The sequence below is a fragment of the Carcharhinus amblyrhynchos genome, chromosome 14 (genome assembly GCF_965287045.1).
Source record: "Carcharhinus amblyrhynchos chromosome 14, sCarAmb.v2.hapA, whole genome shotgun sequence".
Taxonomy (NCBI): Eukaryota; Metazoa; Chordata; class Chondrichthyes; order Carcharhiniformes; family Carcharhinidae; genus Carcharhinus; species Carcharhinus amblyrhynchos.
The window spans coordinates 60,777,554-60,795,159 of NC_137337.1; the positions used below are offsets into that span (position 1 = coordinate 60,777,554).

At 43.8% G+C, this 17,606-nt stretch overlaps 2 protein-coding genes across 2 annotated transcripts in view; one reads left to right on the forward strand and one right to left on the reverse strand.

Annotated features, from left to right (window-relative positions):
- The first annotated feature begins 1,613 nt into the window (after nucleotides 1-1,613).
- rpusd2 (RNA pseudouridine synthase domain containing 2) lies at nucleotides 1,614-12,070 on the forward strand. Its single transcript, XM_080202978.1, has 4 exons — nucleotides 1,614-1,857; nucleotides 4,896-5,110; nucleotides 6,414-6,710; nucleotides 8,261-12,070. The coding sequence occupies exons 1-4, from the start codon at nucleotides 1,614-1,616 to the stop codon at nucleotides 9,008-9,010; spliced, it is 1,506 nt and encodes a 501-aa protein (XP_080059104.1). The 3' UTR covers nucleotides 9,011-12,070.
- A 33-nt stretch (nucleotides 12,071-12,103) lies between these two features.
- LOC145352724 (EEF1A lysine methyltransferase 3-like) overlaps nucleotides 12,104-17,606 on the reverse strand; it is a 30,750-nt gene continuing 25,247 nt past the window's right edge. Inside the window, exon 4 of the mRNA XM_080202979.1 lies at nucleotides 12,104-12,519. Within this exon, the coding sequence (XP_080059105.1) occupies nucleotides 12,104-12,519 (416 nt within the window). The remainder of the gene's footprint in view (nucleotides 12,520-17,606) is intronic.

Genomic DNA, 17,606 nt, shown 5'->3' on the forward strand with positions numbered 1-17,606 from the left:
ATGGGGGGAAAAGTGAACTTGTCCACTCCGGAAAGGAAGAATAAAAATGCAGTATATTATTTAAATAGAGTGAGACTGTAAAGCTCTATGGTACAAAGGGATCAGAACAGCCCAGTACATGAATCACAAATATTATGCAAGTACAGCATGCGATTAGGAAGGCAAATTGAATATTTGCATTTATTGCTAGGGGAATCAAATATAAAAGTCTCAAAATATTCTAGCTGTATAAGGCCTTTGGAAGATCCTATCTAGAGTCAGGTGTATAGTTTTGGTCTTCTGAAAAAAAGATACAACTGCAATAGAACCTGTTCAGGGGAGTTTTGCTTGACTGATTCCTGGGATGAAGGGGGTCACCTTAAGAGGAATTGTTGAACGGGTTGGGCCGATACCCATTGTAATTTAGAAGAATAAGGTGAATTTATTGAAATCTTGAGAGTACTTGACACAGTGCTTGCTGAGAAGTGAATCTAGAATCAGGGACAAAGCTTAGAAATTAGGAGTCTCCCCTTTAAGGCTGAGATGAGATAACTTTTGTCTCTCAGAAGGTTGTTAGTCTTCTTTTCCCAGAGATACAGCGGAGACTGGGTCATTGAGTATATTCAATGCTAATTTAGGTAGATTTTTGATTCACAAGTAAATTAAGGTTTATGAGGTTAGGCACGAAAAATAGAGTTGAGGTCACAATCAATTAGCTGTGAATGGTGGAGCAGTATGAAGAGCTGAATGGCCTACCTGTGCTCCTGTTCTTGTGACAGTATTTTCCAAATGGCAAGAAGCTAGGAACTTTGGATAATCAGCCAGATTTAGGGCCTTAAGTTCTAAAATCACCAAAATCTATTGGACTGGCATAAAAAAAATTGATCTTTATCTTAAGGGGTATAAGTTATTTTACTACTGTACAGAGTTCTGGTTAAACCCAAGCTGGAGCATTGCAGTCAGCTTGAACACCTGACCTCACAAAGCGTATGCCTCGGAACTGAGTATAGCAACCAGAGGTTTAAATTGAAATCAGGTTATATAGGTTCAGATTTCAGCAGCTTGTATTCCTTCCAATATAAATGATTAAGGTGATAATTGTGGTGTTTAAGATGATTAAAAGATTTGATACGATGAATAGCCAGAATCTATTTCCTCTGGTGGTGGAGGTTTAACAGGAAACTTGAAATTAGAGCTAGGCTAGTTAGGACAGAGAAATGAAAGTACTTTTTCTGACAAAGAATAATGGAAATTTGGATCTATTTCCTATCCACAACCTGAGGATGAGTTGAAACTTTCAACAAAATAACACAAATAAGGAATTAGAAGCAAACATGGGCAGATGGGAGTTAAGATAATCAACTATAAACTAATTTTAGCATGAACAGGCCCCAATTTTGAATAACTCAAGCCTCCCCTTGGTTTGAGTATTTCTGTCTGACAGCTGGCTGTACACATTTACTGCTTATCAGATGAAGCTGGACAGGTTTATCGCGAGGGTTTTATTTCTAGTGTATATCTAATAAATGTGAAAATAGCTGTTCAGGCACATTTAAGACTCATTAACCTGCCCTCCCCGGGGTCCTTTGGTGTCTCTTGGCGCACCTCCGTGAGGTCCAGAACCGGAAATGACCATGAGGTGTCCACGCTGCTGCCTGTCTGCGGTGCGGGTGATCAGTGTCAGGATGAGCGTGGCCACCGTTAGTGCTGGCGGCGACAAGCGCAAAGAGATCGAGGAGGAGCCGGGACTTGGGCTGCAGGGCAACGGGCAACCCCCGACTAAAAAACCCAGAAACAAGAAGGGCAAGAGTGACCGCTATGTGCCTCCGCCTGGGAAGAAGAACCCAGGCATCAGCTTCAGTCATCAGCACTTCGGGGGTAAATTGTGCGGTCGGGCTTCGCTTTGGACGCATTAAAATAAACTAATTGTTTCATGCACATCAGTGATGTGGAAAGTGGGTAGGACACTCCATGCAGGATCTATTTTCACAGTAACTTCATTCCGTTGTTAATGTGACATTAATAAATTTAAACCATTTGGGGGAGCACGGTGGCACAGTGGTCAGCACTGTTGCCTCACACCACCAGGGACCCAGATTCGGTCCTGTCTATGTGGATTTACACATTCTCCCTGTGTCTGCGTGGGCTTCCTCCGGTTTTCTCCCACAATCCAAAGATGTGTGGGTTAGGTGGATTGGCCGTACTAAATTGCCCCTTAGTGTCAGGAGAACTAGCTAGCGTAAATGCATGGGGTTACGCGAATAGGGCCTGGGTGGAATTGTGGTCAATACAGACTCGATGGGCCGAATCACCTCCTTTTGCACTGTAAGGGTTTTATGATTTCTATCTCCTTGTTCGTCTGTCCAGTCTTGCCGTTGTCATTATGTGTAAACTATCTTGCCCCCTTCACCCATCCTCATCTTAGTGCACTATAACTTGCAATCCTAACCCTATAATATTGTGGATGTGCCTCTACCACATGGACTGCAGTGGGTTATATTCACACTCATTGCCTCTTTCCACCTCTAACATCACTTGACTTCACCTTGGTTTTGGTTTATCTGCTGCTGAAACCCTTGTTTCCTTTAGGGTCAACTATTCCAATACACTGCTGGCTGCATGTGCTTATCATCTTAAAAAATTTTGTTGCACCACCATTATCTCCTCTGAACTCACTGATGCACATGAGCTGCAGTTAAAAGTTTATTTATTTGTCACAAGTAAGGCTTACGTTAACATGCAATGAAGTTACTGTGAAATTCCCCCAGTCGCCTCAGTCCAGTGCCTGTTCGAGGCAATGCACGTCTTTCAGAATGTGGGAGGAAACCCATGTGAACACAGGGAGAATGTGCAAACTCCACACAGATAGTGACCCAAGCCAGCAATCAATCCCGGTCCCTGACGCTGTGCTACCGTGCTGCTCCAGGTCAAGTGGTATCTTGACTTTAAAATTCTCATCCTTGTTTTCAAATCTCCCCCTAGCTTTCCCAAGCTTCCAACCATACAATTATCTGAAAAAGCTTCTAATTGTGACCCCTTGTGTATTCCCATTTGTAATAGCTCCATCATTGGCGGCTGTGCCTTTGGCTACCTTGGCCACAAGCTCAGGAATTCCCTCCCTACACCTCTCGGCTCCCCTATCTCATTTTCCTCAAAGACACTTGTTAAAACCTACCTCTTTGACCAAGCTTTTGGTCATGTGACCTAGTATCTCCTTGTGTGGCACAGTGTCATATTTTGTTATGTACTGCTCCTGTAAAGTGCCTAGGGATGTTTAATTACGTTAAAGACGCTAAGTCAATAAGTTGTTGTAGTTCAAGAAGGTGCTCACCATCGCCTGCTGAAGAGTGATTGTAGCGGCAGCCTTTCCATCAACACTTGCATCCTGTGAACACAATACTAAGCAGACTGCCGCTGGGAGATTCACAGCTTTGAGGGCTGCAGTGGCACCACGAGGTTTGGCGACCGCACTAATGCTGAAATTTGGAAGTTAAAGTACACTTGAATGGGAACTGATGCTGATGGTTCCTCCAGGACCTGCTGTTTTGTAACTTGGGCTGATCACTGAGGTTATGTGATGTTTTAATGTATGTAGTTTATATATGTTGTTCTTAGTAGGCATAGACCCTACCAGGAATATATGCCTTTAAACCAACAAGAGTTTTGAAACACTTCTCCCTGGATCTTTATCTGGCCTGCCCCTCTGGCTCCTCCCTCTCTCCTGCATTAGTTCCTATAAGTTTCCTCCACCATTTACAACTAGATGCAGGTGGATGGCAGAGCTTTGACCTCATCTAGAATGGGTCTGCCTTTTCTATCGCATGCTGTTTATATTGTACATCTTTTGTAGGGGACATCAGGCTGACACCTCATTCAGAGATACCTGATCCCTCGTACGCTCGCTACTCTGTTCAGTGAACTCAACATGGTCATCTGACTTAGTGACAGTCTTACACTGATCACATTTAAATAATATTTTCATTTCTGTCTAATGAGTTATGTGGATCTAAGCAATGTTGTTTATGATATTTAGTGAGCCAGATGGGCTTTAGTTCATGTTGCCCTGGCTGGTGTTCCGCTCTAGTCATGATGTGGATGTGCTGGCGTTGGACTGGGGTAAACACAGTAAAAAGTCTGACAACACCAGGTTTAAGTCCAACCGATTTATTTGATAGTAAACTCACAAGCTTTCGGAGTTTGTCCCTTCGTCAGGTGAGTGGAGAGTTCTGGCCTCAGACAGAGCGTATAAAACACAGTTTACAGATTACTGTAATCAGATTACTGTAGAGCAATCAGTAATCTGTAAACTGTCTGTGCTTTATATGCTCTGTCTGAGGCCAGAACACTCCATTCACCTGACGAAGGGACAAACTCCGAAAGCTTGTGAGTGTACTATCAAATAAATCGTTGGACTTAAACCTGGTGTTGTCAGACTTTTTACTGTGTTCCGTTCTAGAACAGCAGGCTGTCTGCAGCTTCTGTTTTTGTTGACAAAGCCCCAGGAATTTGGAGGCACTTGGTCCGTGTGGAGCTGTGGGCAGAATCTTCTTGATAATTTATCCTCTTATCCCAAAGTTGCTAACTAATTCCTGGTCCGTACTGAATAGGTGCACTCGGTTAGAGAGCGGTATGAACAGCGAGGCCTCCGATCCATCAAGATTAGCCATCCACCCCTACGAAAAGTCTATGGATATCAAATGCCACTGCACTGCCTTCACAGTTGAATAACCTGATGCCTCTGTCTCAGTATTCACATGAAGGACTCTGCTGGTTTGTGAAGGCATGGCCTCGCTAGAAATAGCTGGTTTAAGAAGGACATGGAGGCAGACTGGGAAGAGTTTGTGATTCAAGTACTATGCAGATGATATAAAATTTGCCAATAACCGGTTACTGATCTATCACTTCTCTCCCTTTAGAGACCCAGTATTATTTTGAGAGTGGACTGAGGAAGGTGTTTCCCTACTACTTTGACTTCCAGACCTACTGTAAAGGGCGCTGGGTCGGGAAGACACTATGGGAGGTGTTCAGCTCTGAGTTCAGGGTTGAACCAATGAAGTATTATATCGAGGCTGCCAAAGCTGGCAGAATCCGGCTCAATGAGGAACCTGCTGAACTGAACACAGTCTTAAAGGTACAGGCAATCTCCAGAAGTGTGTCTGTTTTGGAGCTCCGTGAGAGTGTGTCCATGTTGGCAGGGGGTTGTTGATTGTTTGCTATTCATCATGTCCAGTACAGGGAAAGGTGGTAAAGGGCTTGGTTAAGGCGGAGCCAAGCAGCATCACAGGTGCTCCACGACAATACTCAAGGCATTATCATACCTGCCGTCAGGTGTCTGGCTTGCTGCGGAGGCGTCAAGTGTTTCTCCGGCTTGATCTACAAGGAGGTCCGAGGGGTGTTGAAGGTGTTTTTGGAGAATGTGATCAGGGACTCAGTGACCTACACTGAGCATGCCAAGCGCAAAACGGTGACTGCTATGGATGTGGTGTATGCGCTAAAGTGCTAGGGGCGGACCCTGTATGGCTTTGGTGGTTGAGGACAGTGTAATAGGGAACAGAGACAAGGAATGTGTTTGTGAACAGGGTGTCCCTGGGAGTGTGTCTGTGTGAACAGGGGGCTCGCCTGTGTTTCCAGGGGCACCCCCGGTGATTTGTTGGTGTTTTTTCTGACTCTAAATGACACGCTGATTGTAAAAGGACCTCTCATCTTGCTATGATTAACTTACATGATGATAATGCCCCTGAAGGGTCCAGGTCTGTCAATTAAATACAATTAGTATTATTAAATGGACACTATAATCAGTGTACAGCTCAGTTATTCACTGGCCAGTGCCTTTGGCAACTTGTGCAGTAAGCCTTAATGTACCCTTTAATATTGAGTGAATCATAATCATTTCACTGCCCAGTTTTAATTGGGGTGGGGTTGATACAGGAACCTCTTCTTGGAAAGCTTTGATTTGTCTTGCATCCTCTGTAGTCAGTCGTGGGGTGGGGTTTAAATTCTCTTTATTATTGCTGGTGGACACTACATGTGGACATGACAGGGCTGGCCTCTGAAGCACCTCACGGTTGAATATCTGCACTCAGTAGAATTGCGGTATAAGGGTGTGAGGAAATGGGCATCTGCAGCCCTCCCTGAGCAGACTCATGCTCTTGGAGAAGGATATGTTTGCCCTTAACTGAGTGACTACCCTCTTTGTCTCTTGTTTAGTGTTTGTTGTTGACCAGCTGGATGCCTGATTCATGGATCTGAGATGTGAATTGGTTTTTTATTGAGCCAGCAGAGGGTCAGTTTGTGTTATTTCTGAACTGTGTGGGTATCTGCAGTCAAGCAACAATCCAGATTGTGCTGCTCATTGCAACCGAGAGGTGCACAGCAGAGAAATTCAAAGCAACATTGCCTGCTAATATTAATGGTTTCCTTCACCCATCTTCTAGAACAATGATTTTATGAGGAACACGGTACACAGGCATGAACCTCCTGTTACAGCTCAGCCATTGGAGATACTCACCCAGAACCAGGAGGTCGTTGTAGTGGATAAACCAGCGTCCATTCCAGTCCATCCCTGTGGCCGATTCCGACACAATACTGTCATCTTTATCCTGGGTAAGGAGCATGGCTTGACAGAGCTCCACACCATCCATCGACTGGACCGACTCGCCTCTGGGGTCCTCATGTTTGCCAGGACACTCGAAGTCTCAAAGAAAATGGATCAGCAAGTCCGAGAGAGACAGGTATTGCATGAAGAAGGTCTCGGAGCCAACTCTGGCCAAGTCTCAATGTTCACTCCGAGAATTTGAGCCCCAGATTATCCCCATTGTGCCAAATTCATAGAAACCCTACAGTGCAGAAGGAGGCCATTTGGCCCATTGAGTTTGCACTGACCACAGTCCCACCCAGGCCCTAATCCCATAACCCCATACATTTAGCTAGTCCTCTTGACACCAAAGAGCAATTTACCATGGCCAATCAACCTAACCTGCACATCTTTGGACTATGGCGGGGTGGGGGGGTGCGGATCCAGAGCACCCAGAGGAAACCCAAGCAGACATGGGGAGAATGTGCAAACTCCACAGACAGTCACCCAAGCGGGAATTGAACTCGGTTCCCTGGCACTGAAAGGCAGCAGTGCTTGCCGCTGTGCTGCCAAATTCTCGGTCAGGACTTTGCTATGGAAAAAAGATGTTCTTTAACAACTTTCACAACCGTGACACAACCCTCGATGTTTTACAGTCATGAAGTGTAGTAATAAGAAACAGCCAGTTTCCTCACAGCAAGTTCCCACAAGCAGCAATGTGATCATCTGTTTTAGTGATGTTGCTTGAAGATAAAGTATTGGCTGAACCGCTTGGGAGAATTCTCCCAAGAGATCTGATAGGACCTCAGTTAGACTGCTATTCTCTCTATGCTGCACTCGAATTGTCAGCCTGGAGTAGGACGCGAACCCACAGCATGCCGTCTCGGATGAGAGGATGCTAGCACTGATATAGTTGCATTACCATTGGCTTTGATGCTTCTGCAGTGAGGGGGAGTGGCAAACAAGGTTCCCATTCCTGATCACTGTCAAATGGCATACTGCTGAAACAGTACTGGGCTTGGCTGTGCTGCTTTCTGTTAGTGAACAGCTACTAACGCTCACTGTACAGACCCATATGTAGAGTGACCACCTGAGATAACAAGAGAACTGGACAGCAGCAGTCCACATCACAGTGGATGGCATGAGCTCCATAGATGCATTCCCCATGCCTCAGTTTTCATACTTTTGAGGTAAAGGTGCAGATATTTGTGGCAGCCAAAAATATCTAGAATTAAGAATCTACCAATGACCATGAAACCACTGTCAATTGTCTGAGAATCCATCTGGTTCACTAATGCCCTTTAGGAAAGGAAATCTGCCATCTTTACCTGGTCTGGCCAAGATGTAACTCCATGGGAATGAGATTGAATCTCAATTGCCCTCTGAAATGGCTTAGCAAGCCGCACAGTTCAAGTTCAAGGGGAACTTAGAATGAGCAATAAATGCTGACCAGCCAACGGTCCACATGTCCCATGGATGAATATCTTTTTAAAAAGAAAAGTAAGAGGCTACAATTAGAGGACGATTGAGATTGGGGGAGGAGGTGAGAGAACATTGAGGGTGGGTTAAGGTTGCTGCAAGTTACAGAGATGGGAGAAGTAAACCCTGATGGGCTCTGTTTAAGTTGCCGGCCACACTCCAGTAGTTTGCTCAGTATGTCAGGAAGCTGATCTAGACTATAGGCTGACTGATGCCGTTTTGTTTCAGGTGCAGAAGGAATACGTGTGCCGAGTGCAGGGAGAGTTTCCAGATGATGAAATCATCTGTGAGGAGCCCATCCTCGTCATCTCCTACAAAGTTGGTGTGTGCCGAGTGGATCCCTCAGGAAAACCGTGCAGAACCTTGTTCCAAAAACTGAGCTACAACGGCAAATCCAGTGTGGTGCGCTGCTTCCCCTACACTGGGCGCACCCACCAGATCCGGGTCCACCTTCAGTACCTGGGACACCCCATTGTAAATGACCCTGTCTACAACACTGAGGCCTGGGGACCCCAAAGGGGCAAAAGGGGGAACGTGGATAAAACGGACGATGAGCTGCTAAAGGCATTGGTGGACGTTCATAGGTTGAAAGAGAGCTTAGATCTTCTGGATCTCCCGGAAGAGGACCACCGTTGCACCATGGAAAAGGCTAGCACAGAGAATACTGGGAGTTCCACTCTACCACTCAATAACCAAATTGAAGGCACCACAGATGAGAAGAGTGAAGTTACGGAGGAGCAAGCGGGGAGGGCAGCAGATGGCAAGTCTGTGGAACTAACCAAGTCTGCAGGCAGAGAATGGGAAGAGAAGCCAGTGGTTGTAAAGGACACTCTGTGTGGCGAGTGCAAGCTGGTTAGGAAGGACCCATCTGCAAAGGATCTGATCATGTACCTGCACGCTCTGCACTACAAAGGGCTAGACTGGGAGTATAGCTCGAAGCTGCCCAAGTGGGCTGCTGCTGACTGGCAAGAGGATTGAAGTACTAATTGTAAACCCAATCAGTATGTGTGTGAAACCTGTATCAAATGTACAGATAGGCACAAGGCCTGAATGTTAAAGAGTGTGAGAGAGGAAGGGATGGTGGAAGGAAAGTTTGTGCCTCGAATAAATACAGAGATCTTTGAAAAATTCAGTCAGTTCCATTGAGAGAACATCAAGCTGCTTATATATAAAAATACTGTTGAAGACAACCTCTGTGCTCAGTTTGACTGCTAGTTTTATAAGTCAAGTTTTAAGCTGATTTACCTCGGGATATGACACTTGGCCGACCTACCAGATCTGATCTTGAAGAGTAGTATTCGCTTAAGGAAGGTATGACTGAGTGAGGATGCCCATGGAGCCATACGCACGATAGCATACCCATGCCAGTGAGCACCACAACATTGTCCCTGATCATTTCTTTGATTGTCATGTACTGAATGGGTGCTTGCTGACTGGACATGGGGCCAATACACAGATGTTTATTAACCTCTGCGGCCGATCTGTGGATTGTTTAACAGCATTTTATGATTTTACCTCAGTTTCTGTTTGTTTGGATTTTGTTTACTCTATATGAGCTGGGAAAACAAAATAAAACAGTGCCAATAATACGAACAGTGGAATCAGAGTTACTGGAAGGGTTATAAAATGGGGGAGCTACAGTGTCAGGTTAATAGGCTGTCCTTTCCATCAATACTAGGACTAGGAGATACTGCGATGTCTGATTGAAATGCTAATGTATCACATTGCAGGCAGCACAAGTGAGATTGGACCTGAATGCTACTCTCAAGCACTGGGTTGATGTCGGACTTGTGCTGTCTTGACTGTAATATTATTATATAAGAGCATTCTGTCTAAGTGCAGTTAATTGGACAGTGTTGCACTACTTAGTCCCCACACCAAGTGACAACGTGGGTGGAATTTTCCCATCCCACCCACACCGGGAATCGTAGTTGGCAGGACACGGACCATGCAAAGGTCTGTTGACCTCGGGTTGAATTTTCCAGTCTTGGGGCTGAAAATCCCACTCAACGGCTTAGATTTCCCCAATGGATCTGTGTGCTCCTACATTAGGGATAACAGCTGTACAGACATGGATTTTATTCCTCTATATCTCTTTATGAAAGTTGTTCTTCCTTTACAATCTCTTTCTATGCCTGGACTAGCTGACAATCATCATTCCTTTCTCATTGTCCCATAGTCCGGAGTTAACTCCTTTTTGTCTTAGAACTGTTAACCCTACAACTACTATTGTTTCCCTTGCATATCTGGGAGTTGCATCAGAAGTGAGAGATCTTGGGGCAATGGAACGAGAAAAAGATTTATCCTTGATGGGATTGAGATGATCAGTGTGGAAGCTGTTCCATCAGCAGCTGCCACACTGATGCCATCGCCTGACTCTTGTCCCGTTGATGGTGGAGGGGGTGGAGTGTCAGGACGTAAGTCATTTGTTGCAATGTTTGCACTTTCTCAGTAGTCCTTAAACAGCCATTTAAGTTTCTGGTTAGTGACAATCCCCAGGATGTTGACAGCAAGAATTCATTGATTGTCATGCCATTGAATGTCAAAGAGAGATTATTTTATTCTTTTGGATATTGACATTGCCCTTTTTTTATATGATGTGTATTTTTACTTTCCACTTTTGGCCAAATGTGAATGTTTTGCAGATCTTGATGCGTATGGACATGGACTGCTTAAGTTTCTGTGTAGTCCCGAATTTCACAATCAGCAGCGAACATCATCACAACCTTATGACGGAGGAAAGTTATTGATGAATTGGCTGAATACAGTTGGGCTTAGAACTCTGCCCTGAGGAACTCATTCAGCAGTGTCTGGAGATGTTTAGTCTCCAGCAAAAACAGCCATCACCTTTTGTGCTATGTGTGTCTCCAACCAGTGGAGAGACTTTCCTTGGTAAAACTCTTGGCAAATGCAACCTTGGTGTCAAGAGTAGTTACACTCATTGAACTGAGCCTGTAATGAGACCTGGAGTCCTGGTGGAGCTCAAACCTGACATCAGTTACCAGGTTAAAAGCAATATACTGCGGTCTGACACACCAGTGGAGAGAGAATAAAGCAAACGTTTTGAGCCTGGATGATCCTTTGTCAGAGCACCTGGCGTGTCGGTTGCGGCTGGGGTCGTGCCAAGTTATGATGTGAATATTTCCCTCAGTAGAATTGTTTGTTTTACAATATTGCTGGTCATTATTGAACACTGAATCCTCAGCTGACGTCAAAAGAATAATGTAAACATACGTCCATGCGATGGAAACACCCTTTTTATTTCATTAGTTTTCAGTACTATACTATATATAGTAGGAAGCAGTGTTAACCTAAAGCACAGTGACACCAGCTCAATTCCATTTGGCACAAACTCTTCTCAGCAGTTCTCAGAAACACAGCTTCTGTATGCCACAGCTTAGTGGAGCATTTGCTCTAATTTGCCTGATTTGGTAACATTTGGTTTTTTTGGTATTTGCAGTTCGAATTACTTAATATGCCAGTTGTTAAATCTATAGCTGGGATGGTGTTAGTCTGAAAATATAGCCTCTCCCTCACTTGAGTGAAACTGGGATTTTTTTTGTTTCTTTAGCAAGTAGTCTGTTTATCCTGGTTGATTGGAATGATTCTTTTAGCAGGATAACACACAGTCAAGATTTGCCCCCCACTTGTTTAAAAATCGAGGGCAGAAAGTTGAGAATATGCTCCAAGGAGTTAAGAACGGTGTTAAGACCAGTGCGTGAGAAAAAGAAAGGAATAATCAGTGGCAAATTTGTTACAGCTGACTGAGAACTTACTCCAAGTCTTGGTTTACAATCTAGAAGATGCCCAACATAAAGTTTTCTAACCATTGAATCAAGAAATCAGAGACCTGCAGAAACCTACTGGGCAAAACCTCAACCTATGTGTCACCATGTTGAATATAGCAACGGGGGGACAAAAAATACTCAACAGTGGATAAATGTTTTGAAAAGATACGATGGTAACAATTTCCTCATGCTTGTGAAAGAATCAGTGGTAGTGCAACTCTGCCACAAGCAGGAAGCAGCCCTCACCACCCCCACCCTCATACCCGTACCCAGGTTTAAAGCATTACATTGGCGACTTCTCTGTGGCATCAGAGGATTCTTTCTTGGTCACCTTGAACACGTTGATTTCTTTATCTTCATTCTTGTGAACAATTTCTGAGTTGAAATATTGCGGGAGGAGCTTCTCGTGAAAATCATTGGCTCCCATGCTCTCACGCATCTTGGAGCAGATGTAAATGACGGTGTTTTGGTTGCTCAGATGCTGCAGGGTCTTTATCAGAGCAGGGAAGTCCCGTGAACTGTAGACAATGTCTGAACCTAGGATGAAGTCATAGTCTGTAGGAAACTGATCCTGGTCTTCACCCCAAAGGAGAGCTGAGACCTTTGCCCTCTGCTGATTGACAACAGGGATGTTACTGGTGATGTTGAACTTTATTTGATTCAGAACTGTTGACTGGTCTGTCAAGGTTACATCTCCACCTGCCAAAAGAATTGTAAATGGTAACAAGGCATCATTACATTGCTTCCTCTTTGCCAACAATCTGAAGATAAGAAATGTGGGCAGTTGATTCTGGAATAAAGCAAATTAACACAACAAAAGATGCTAAGTAATGAACTTTTCAGCAAGGAAAGAATAATTTTACATCCAAGAGACAGCAAGTTAGACACTTAAACATAACAGTAATGAAATCATAGCATACAAAAGTATTTACAAATGGTTAGCTTCTGATCCTGGTGAGATATGGGCAGTGATGTGCCGTATAAAGTTATTACGGCGCAGGAAAGACTGGTTAACCCATTGCCAATTCTCTGAGCCAATTCTCACGCTAGCCCTGTAGTTTATTTGCCCCCAGTATCTATCCAATTTTGCTTTGAAATCATTGATCCTCTCCTACTGCCTTCATACTCATGAAATTCTTTTGTTTTACATTCATGTTTGATGGTTTGGACAGGGGCACAAAAGGACTTATGTGGAGGTTTGCAGCTGATAAATTAGTGGGCACCTGAAACTGGGAAGAATGGAAAATTGGGGCAGCACGGTAGCACAGTGGTTAGCATTGCTGCTTCACAGCTCCAGGGTCCTGGGTTCAATTCCTGGCTCGGGTCACTGTCTGTGTGAAGTTTACACATTCTCCTCATGTCTGCGTGGGTTTCTTCCAGGTACTCTGGTTTCCTCCCATAGTCCAAAGATGTGCAGGTTAGGTTGATTGGCTATGCTAAGAAATTGCCCCTTAGCGTCCAGGGATGTGTAGGTTAGAGGGATTAGTGGGTATAATATGTAGGGGTATGGGGGAACGGCCTGGGTGGGATTGTGTTCAGTACAGACTCGATGGATCTCTTTCTGCGCTGTAGGGTTCTATGATATTGGAGCTGGATGGAGGGGAGAGACGCATAAAAGAGGCAATTACTGTTCAGTGCAGAGAGATGTGAAATATATGTCCTGACAAAGATCAAAACTCAGCCAAATCGGGAATATTAACATAATTGGGATAAACTTTACGAGGGATACTGCAATAAACAGCAAATGTGATTCTGGGTTTTATCGCAGGGGAACGTGGTGTATAAAAGGGAATGACGTAGAATCTGTGTAAGAAATGGCTTCTGTTAGTCCAATCGTTTGAGTTTGGTGGCACAGTCGTTAGCATTGCTGCCTGACAGTGCCAGGGACACAGGTTCGATTCCCAGCTTGGGTCACTGTGCAGAGTCTGCATGTTCTCCCCATGTGTGCATGGGTTTCCTCCAGACACTCTGGTTTCCTCCCACAGTCCAAGAGACGTGCTGTTTAGGTGCATTGTTCAGTGTAACTGAACAGACGCCAGAGTTGGCAACTAGAGGATTTTCACATAACTTCATTGCAGTGTGAATGTAAGCCTACTTGTAACACTAATAAATAAACTTTAAGCTTGAGTTAAATGATTGTATACAATTGGAATATGTTATATCCAATTCTGCTCAACAAATTTTAAAGGGGACAGATGTGCATTGGGGAACAGATGCAGGATGGATCCAAAGCGTACTGGAAATGAGCTATAAAGGTCAAGTTTTATTATCGACAGTGAGGCAGGTTAAGAAAAAACTTGTTTCTGTGTATAAAGTGCCAAATCAATGTAACCCCAAAAGTAAAATACTGTGGATGCTGGAATCTGAAACAAAAAAGGGAATGCTGGAAAATCTGACAGCATCTGTAGAATAGAGCTAATGCTTGAAATGTTGGCTCCTGTTTTTGTTACCCGAAAGTAAGTTGGACTAGTGGTATAAAAAGCTGTATTGAGAGTAGTAGCATTGTTTGTGTCCACTCCTGCTTCATCACTTCTACTGTTGAAATCCTTATCCATGCCTGTACTCCATTATTCCAGTCATCTCCTGGCCAGTCTTCCATCCTTCATAAACCTCAACTCATCTAAAATTCTTTGATCTGTATCATATTCTGCACTACATTATGAGCATAATGGTTGTGTTACTGGAATATTAACGCAGAGACTTTGACTGATGTGTCCCAGCAAGCTCCACAGTCATCAAGCCCCTAGAAAGAATGAGGTTGGGTTGACCACAGTGAATTCAGTTTTGAATCAGGAAACAAAAAAGACACATGCAGAACTTTTCTCAGTAATATAGAAGCAACGCAAAAACAGAAAATTTACAGCATAGAAAGAGGCCATTTAGCTGATCATGTCTATGCCAGCCTAATTTGACTTTCCGGTTTTTGGTTTATAACTCTGTAGGTTCTGACACTTTAAGTGCATATGCAAATGCTTTTTAAATGTGATGAGGATTTCTGCCCCAAGCATCCTTTCAATCTGAGTTTCAGACCACTGCCATCCTGTGGCAGAGATCCGGGATCCTTCTACATTCTCAGTATCCTGCCATTCATTGTGTACTTCTTTGCCTTGCTTGTCCTTCCCAAATGCATTACCAAATGCTTCTCTAGGTTACATTCCATTTGACACTTTTGTGCTCATCTGATCTGCCCATTGCTGTCTTTCTGGAGTATACAGCTTTCTTCCTCACTATCAGCCACATGGCCAATTTTCACTTAATCTGCAAATTTCTCAACTATGTCCACTACATTTAAGTTTAAATCATTGAGATAAATATACCATGAACAGCAAGAGAACCAGGACTGATCCCTGCAGGAACCTACTTGAAACAATTATCCCTTTCTGCCACTGAACCAGTTTTGGATCCAACTTGTCACTTTCCCATGGGTCCCATGAATGTTCAAGTTACTGAAAGCTGCCATGTAGAACCTTGTCAAAAACCATTGCTAAGATCCATGTAGTTTACGTCAACTGCTCAACCTCCGTCGGCCCTCTTGTTAACTCAAAAAATTCAATCTAGTTAGTCTTACACATGGCTTAACAAAGCCATGCTCGCTGTCCTTGATTAACTGGTGGCCTACCTAAATGATGATCTAGATTGTATTTTAGAATTTTTACCAATTTTTCCACTGGCAGGTTCAACCAAAAGTACCTGGAGCTGCCCCTTCTTCCCTTCTTAAACAATGGTATTACCTAAGTAGCCCACCAGTCCTCTAACGTCATACTTGTGAATGTTGAGTGCAAGTCTCGTATACCTCAGCAAATACATTGATGATTTTCTGGAGATTCATTTCCAGCATATCACATAAGCAGTGTACTGGAGCTCCTGTAAACTGATTATGTGATATGTTGGAAACGTCTATTCAATAAAAGCTGCACTCAAGCTGCTTTTTAGTAAAATGGAACATTTCGTCAAGAAGATTTGGGGCTAGGACTCAGTCTTGTTTGACTCCTGCCTTAATCTCAGAAGGGCCTGTAATAGATCCGTTGTTAAGGATCACTGCTTGCCTATCATGAAACAGGTGAAGGAAGATAGTGCATTTCAGAGGATGTCCATTTTTCAGCAGGATCCTTCAAAGTGCCTCACAATTTACAGATTAGAAGACCCTCATCAAGTTAATGCTATGTGGAGAGGCTGATGTTGTTTATGACATTTGTCTTGTAGTTGGTGAGCAGTAAAAATCATGTTGACCATGCCTCTTGATGGCTGAAATCCACATTGATGTTTGGGAGTAACTCTTCAGCAAGTATATGTTTCTTTTTTGGAAATGTTCTTGAAATGATCTTTCCTGCACTGGAAAGCAGGGAGATGTCTCTGTAATTTCTATAGTTAGATTTGTCCCCTCTCTTGACTGTCACAATCATGACGTCCTTGAGATCATTTAAGATTTCCTCTTCATTCCAGATCTGTAACGTAAGGGCATGAAGATTTAATATTAGGTCCTCTTTCCTCCATTCAATCCTTAAAAGATTTCTTCATCTTCTGTTGCTTTGTTGTTCTCATTTGTGTGGTGACTTTATCACTTCCATGGACATTGGCATGATTCGGAGCTTATCTTCTGAATCATTTCTTCGAAGAGGGAACTTATGAGACCGGTTCACAAGTTCGTTCTTGACATCAAATCCAGTTCCATGAAGTCTGCATTCTTCTTCTGATTTCCCCTTCCAGAATAAAATATAACTGCTTTGGTATTCCTTGATCTGCTCCTCTCCAGCTCACTGGATCTCACTGAACTGAGTGTGTGCCTTTATATACCCTGTTTGTGATCAGAACTCCCCACTCACCTAATGAAGGGGCAAAGCCCTGAAAGCTAGTGCTGTTTGCTACCAAATAAACCTGTTGGACTTTAACTGGTGTGAGACTTCTTACTGTCTCACTTAGAGCAGCAATGATGATGTCATATCACTGAAAATTTTGGATACAAAGCTGTAGGTGGCCACTTGCAGGTCCTGATACTCAAATCCCAAACTTTACTACTTGCACAGAAGGTGATGCCTCTGGATGAGGCAATCCAGTCGAGAAAGGTGAGGCAGACTATGTGTAAGGCACCTTTTGTAGCTCCCTTCCTGATGAGGGCTAAACAGAGTGGATCCTAGAGAGCATTGCTGAGTTGCAGTTCAAGCTACTGCAAGGCACCCGTCTTGTCCAATACTCGATGACCATTTTGTAGCTGCTGCATCTGTGCTAAATCATGGTGAGAAGCCTCCAGAGAAAATAATGCTCCCATTGCCATCTGCTGGTCGCCAAAGGGCTTGGGTGATATGCTTGGAACATCTTTTCACATGACATAAAGATACTGTGACTCACTTGCTTCCAAACATTTTCACAGAACACAGTCTTGATCCAATTGGAGGTTTGCCAGAGACCCATCTGCGTATTTCTAGTGTTCCTAACAGGCCTTCATAGTAACTGGAGTGGCCTGGGACATAAGGCCCCATTGTCCTTCACCCTGTTTTAATCAACCCTTTCTTACTCATTGCCCAGGTTCTGTGGCAAGAATGAAGGGGGTGGAGTCTGGAATGCTGACATTATCAAGTCCTCAGCTCATCAGCCAAAGTTGAAATATGTTTCGACATTTACTGGAGTTTTTCAGGTCAGTAGGAGCCCAATGCAGTATTGTGCTGCAGGAGAGGCGGGACCTGGTTCATAATAGTAGGTGAACTGGGAGAGTCTGGATAAGGTGTGGCTTTTTGGGGGAATGATTGTTTATTTCCTGAAATAAAGATATTTTTCTTTAAAAGCATCAC

What these genes read in the sequence shown, in the direction of transcription:
- rpusd2 (XM_080202978.1), top strand. Translation starts at nt 1,614, where the DNA reads ATGAGGTGTCCACGCTGCTGCCTGTCTGCGGTGCGGGTGATCAGTGTC. An exon ending in CAGTCATCAGCACTTCGGGG is followed by an intron (nt 1,858 to 4,895) that starts GTAAATTGTGCG and finishes CTCTCCCTTTAG; the next exon opens with AGACCCAGTATTATTTTGAG. An exon ending in AGCAAGTCCGAGAGAGACAG is followed by an intron (nt 6,711 to 8,260) that starts GTATTGCATGAA and finishes GTTTTGTTTCAG; the next exon opens with GTGCAGAAGGAATACGTGTG.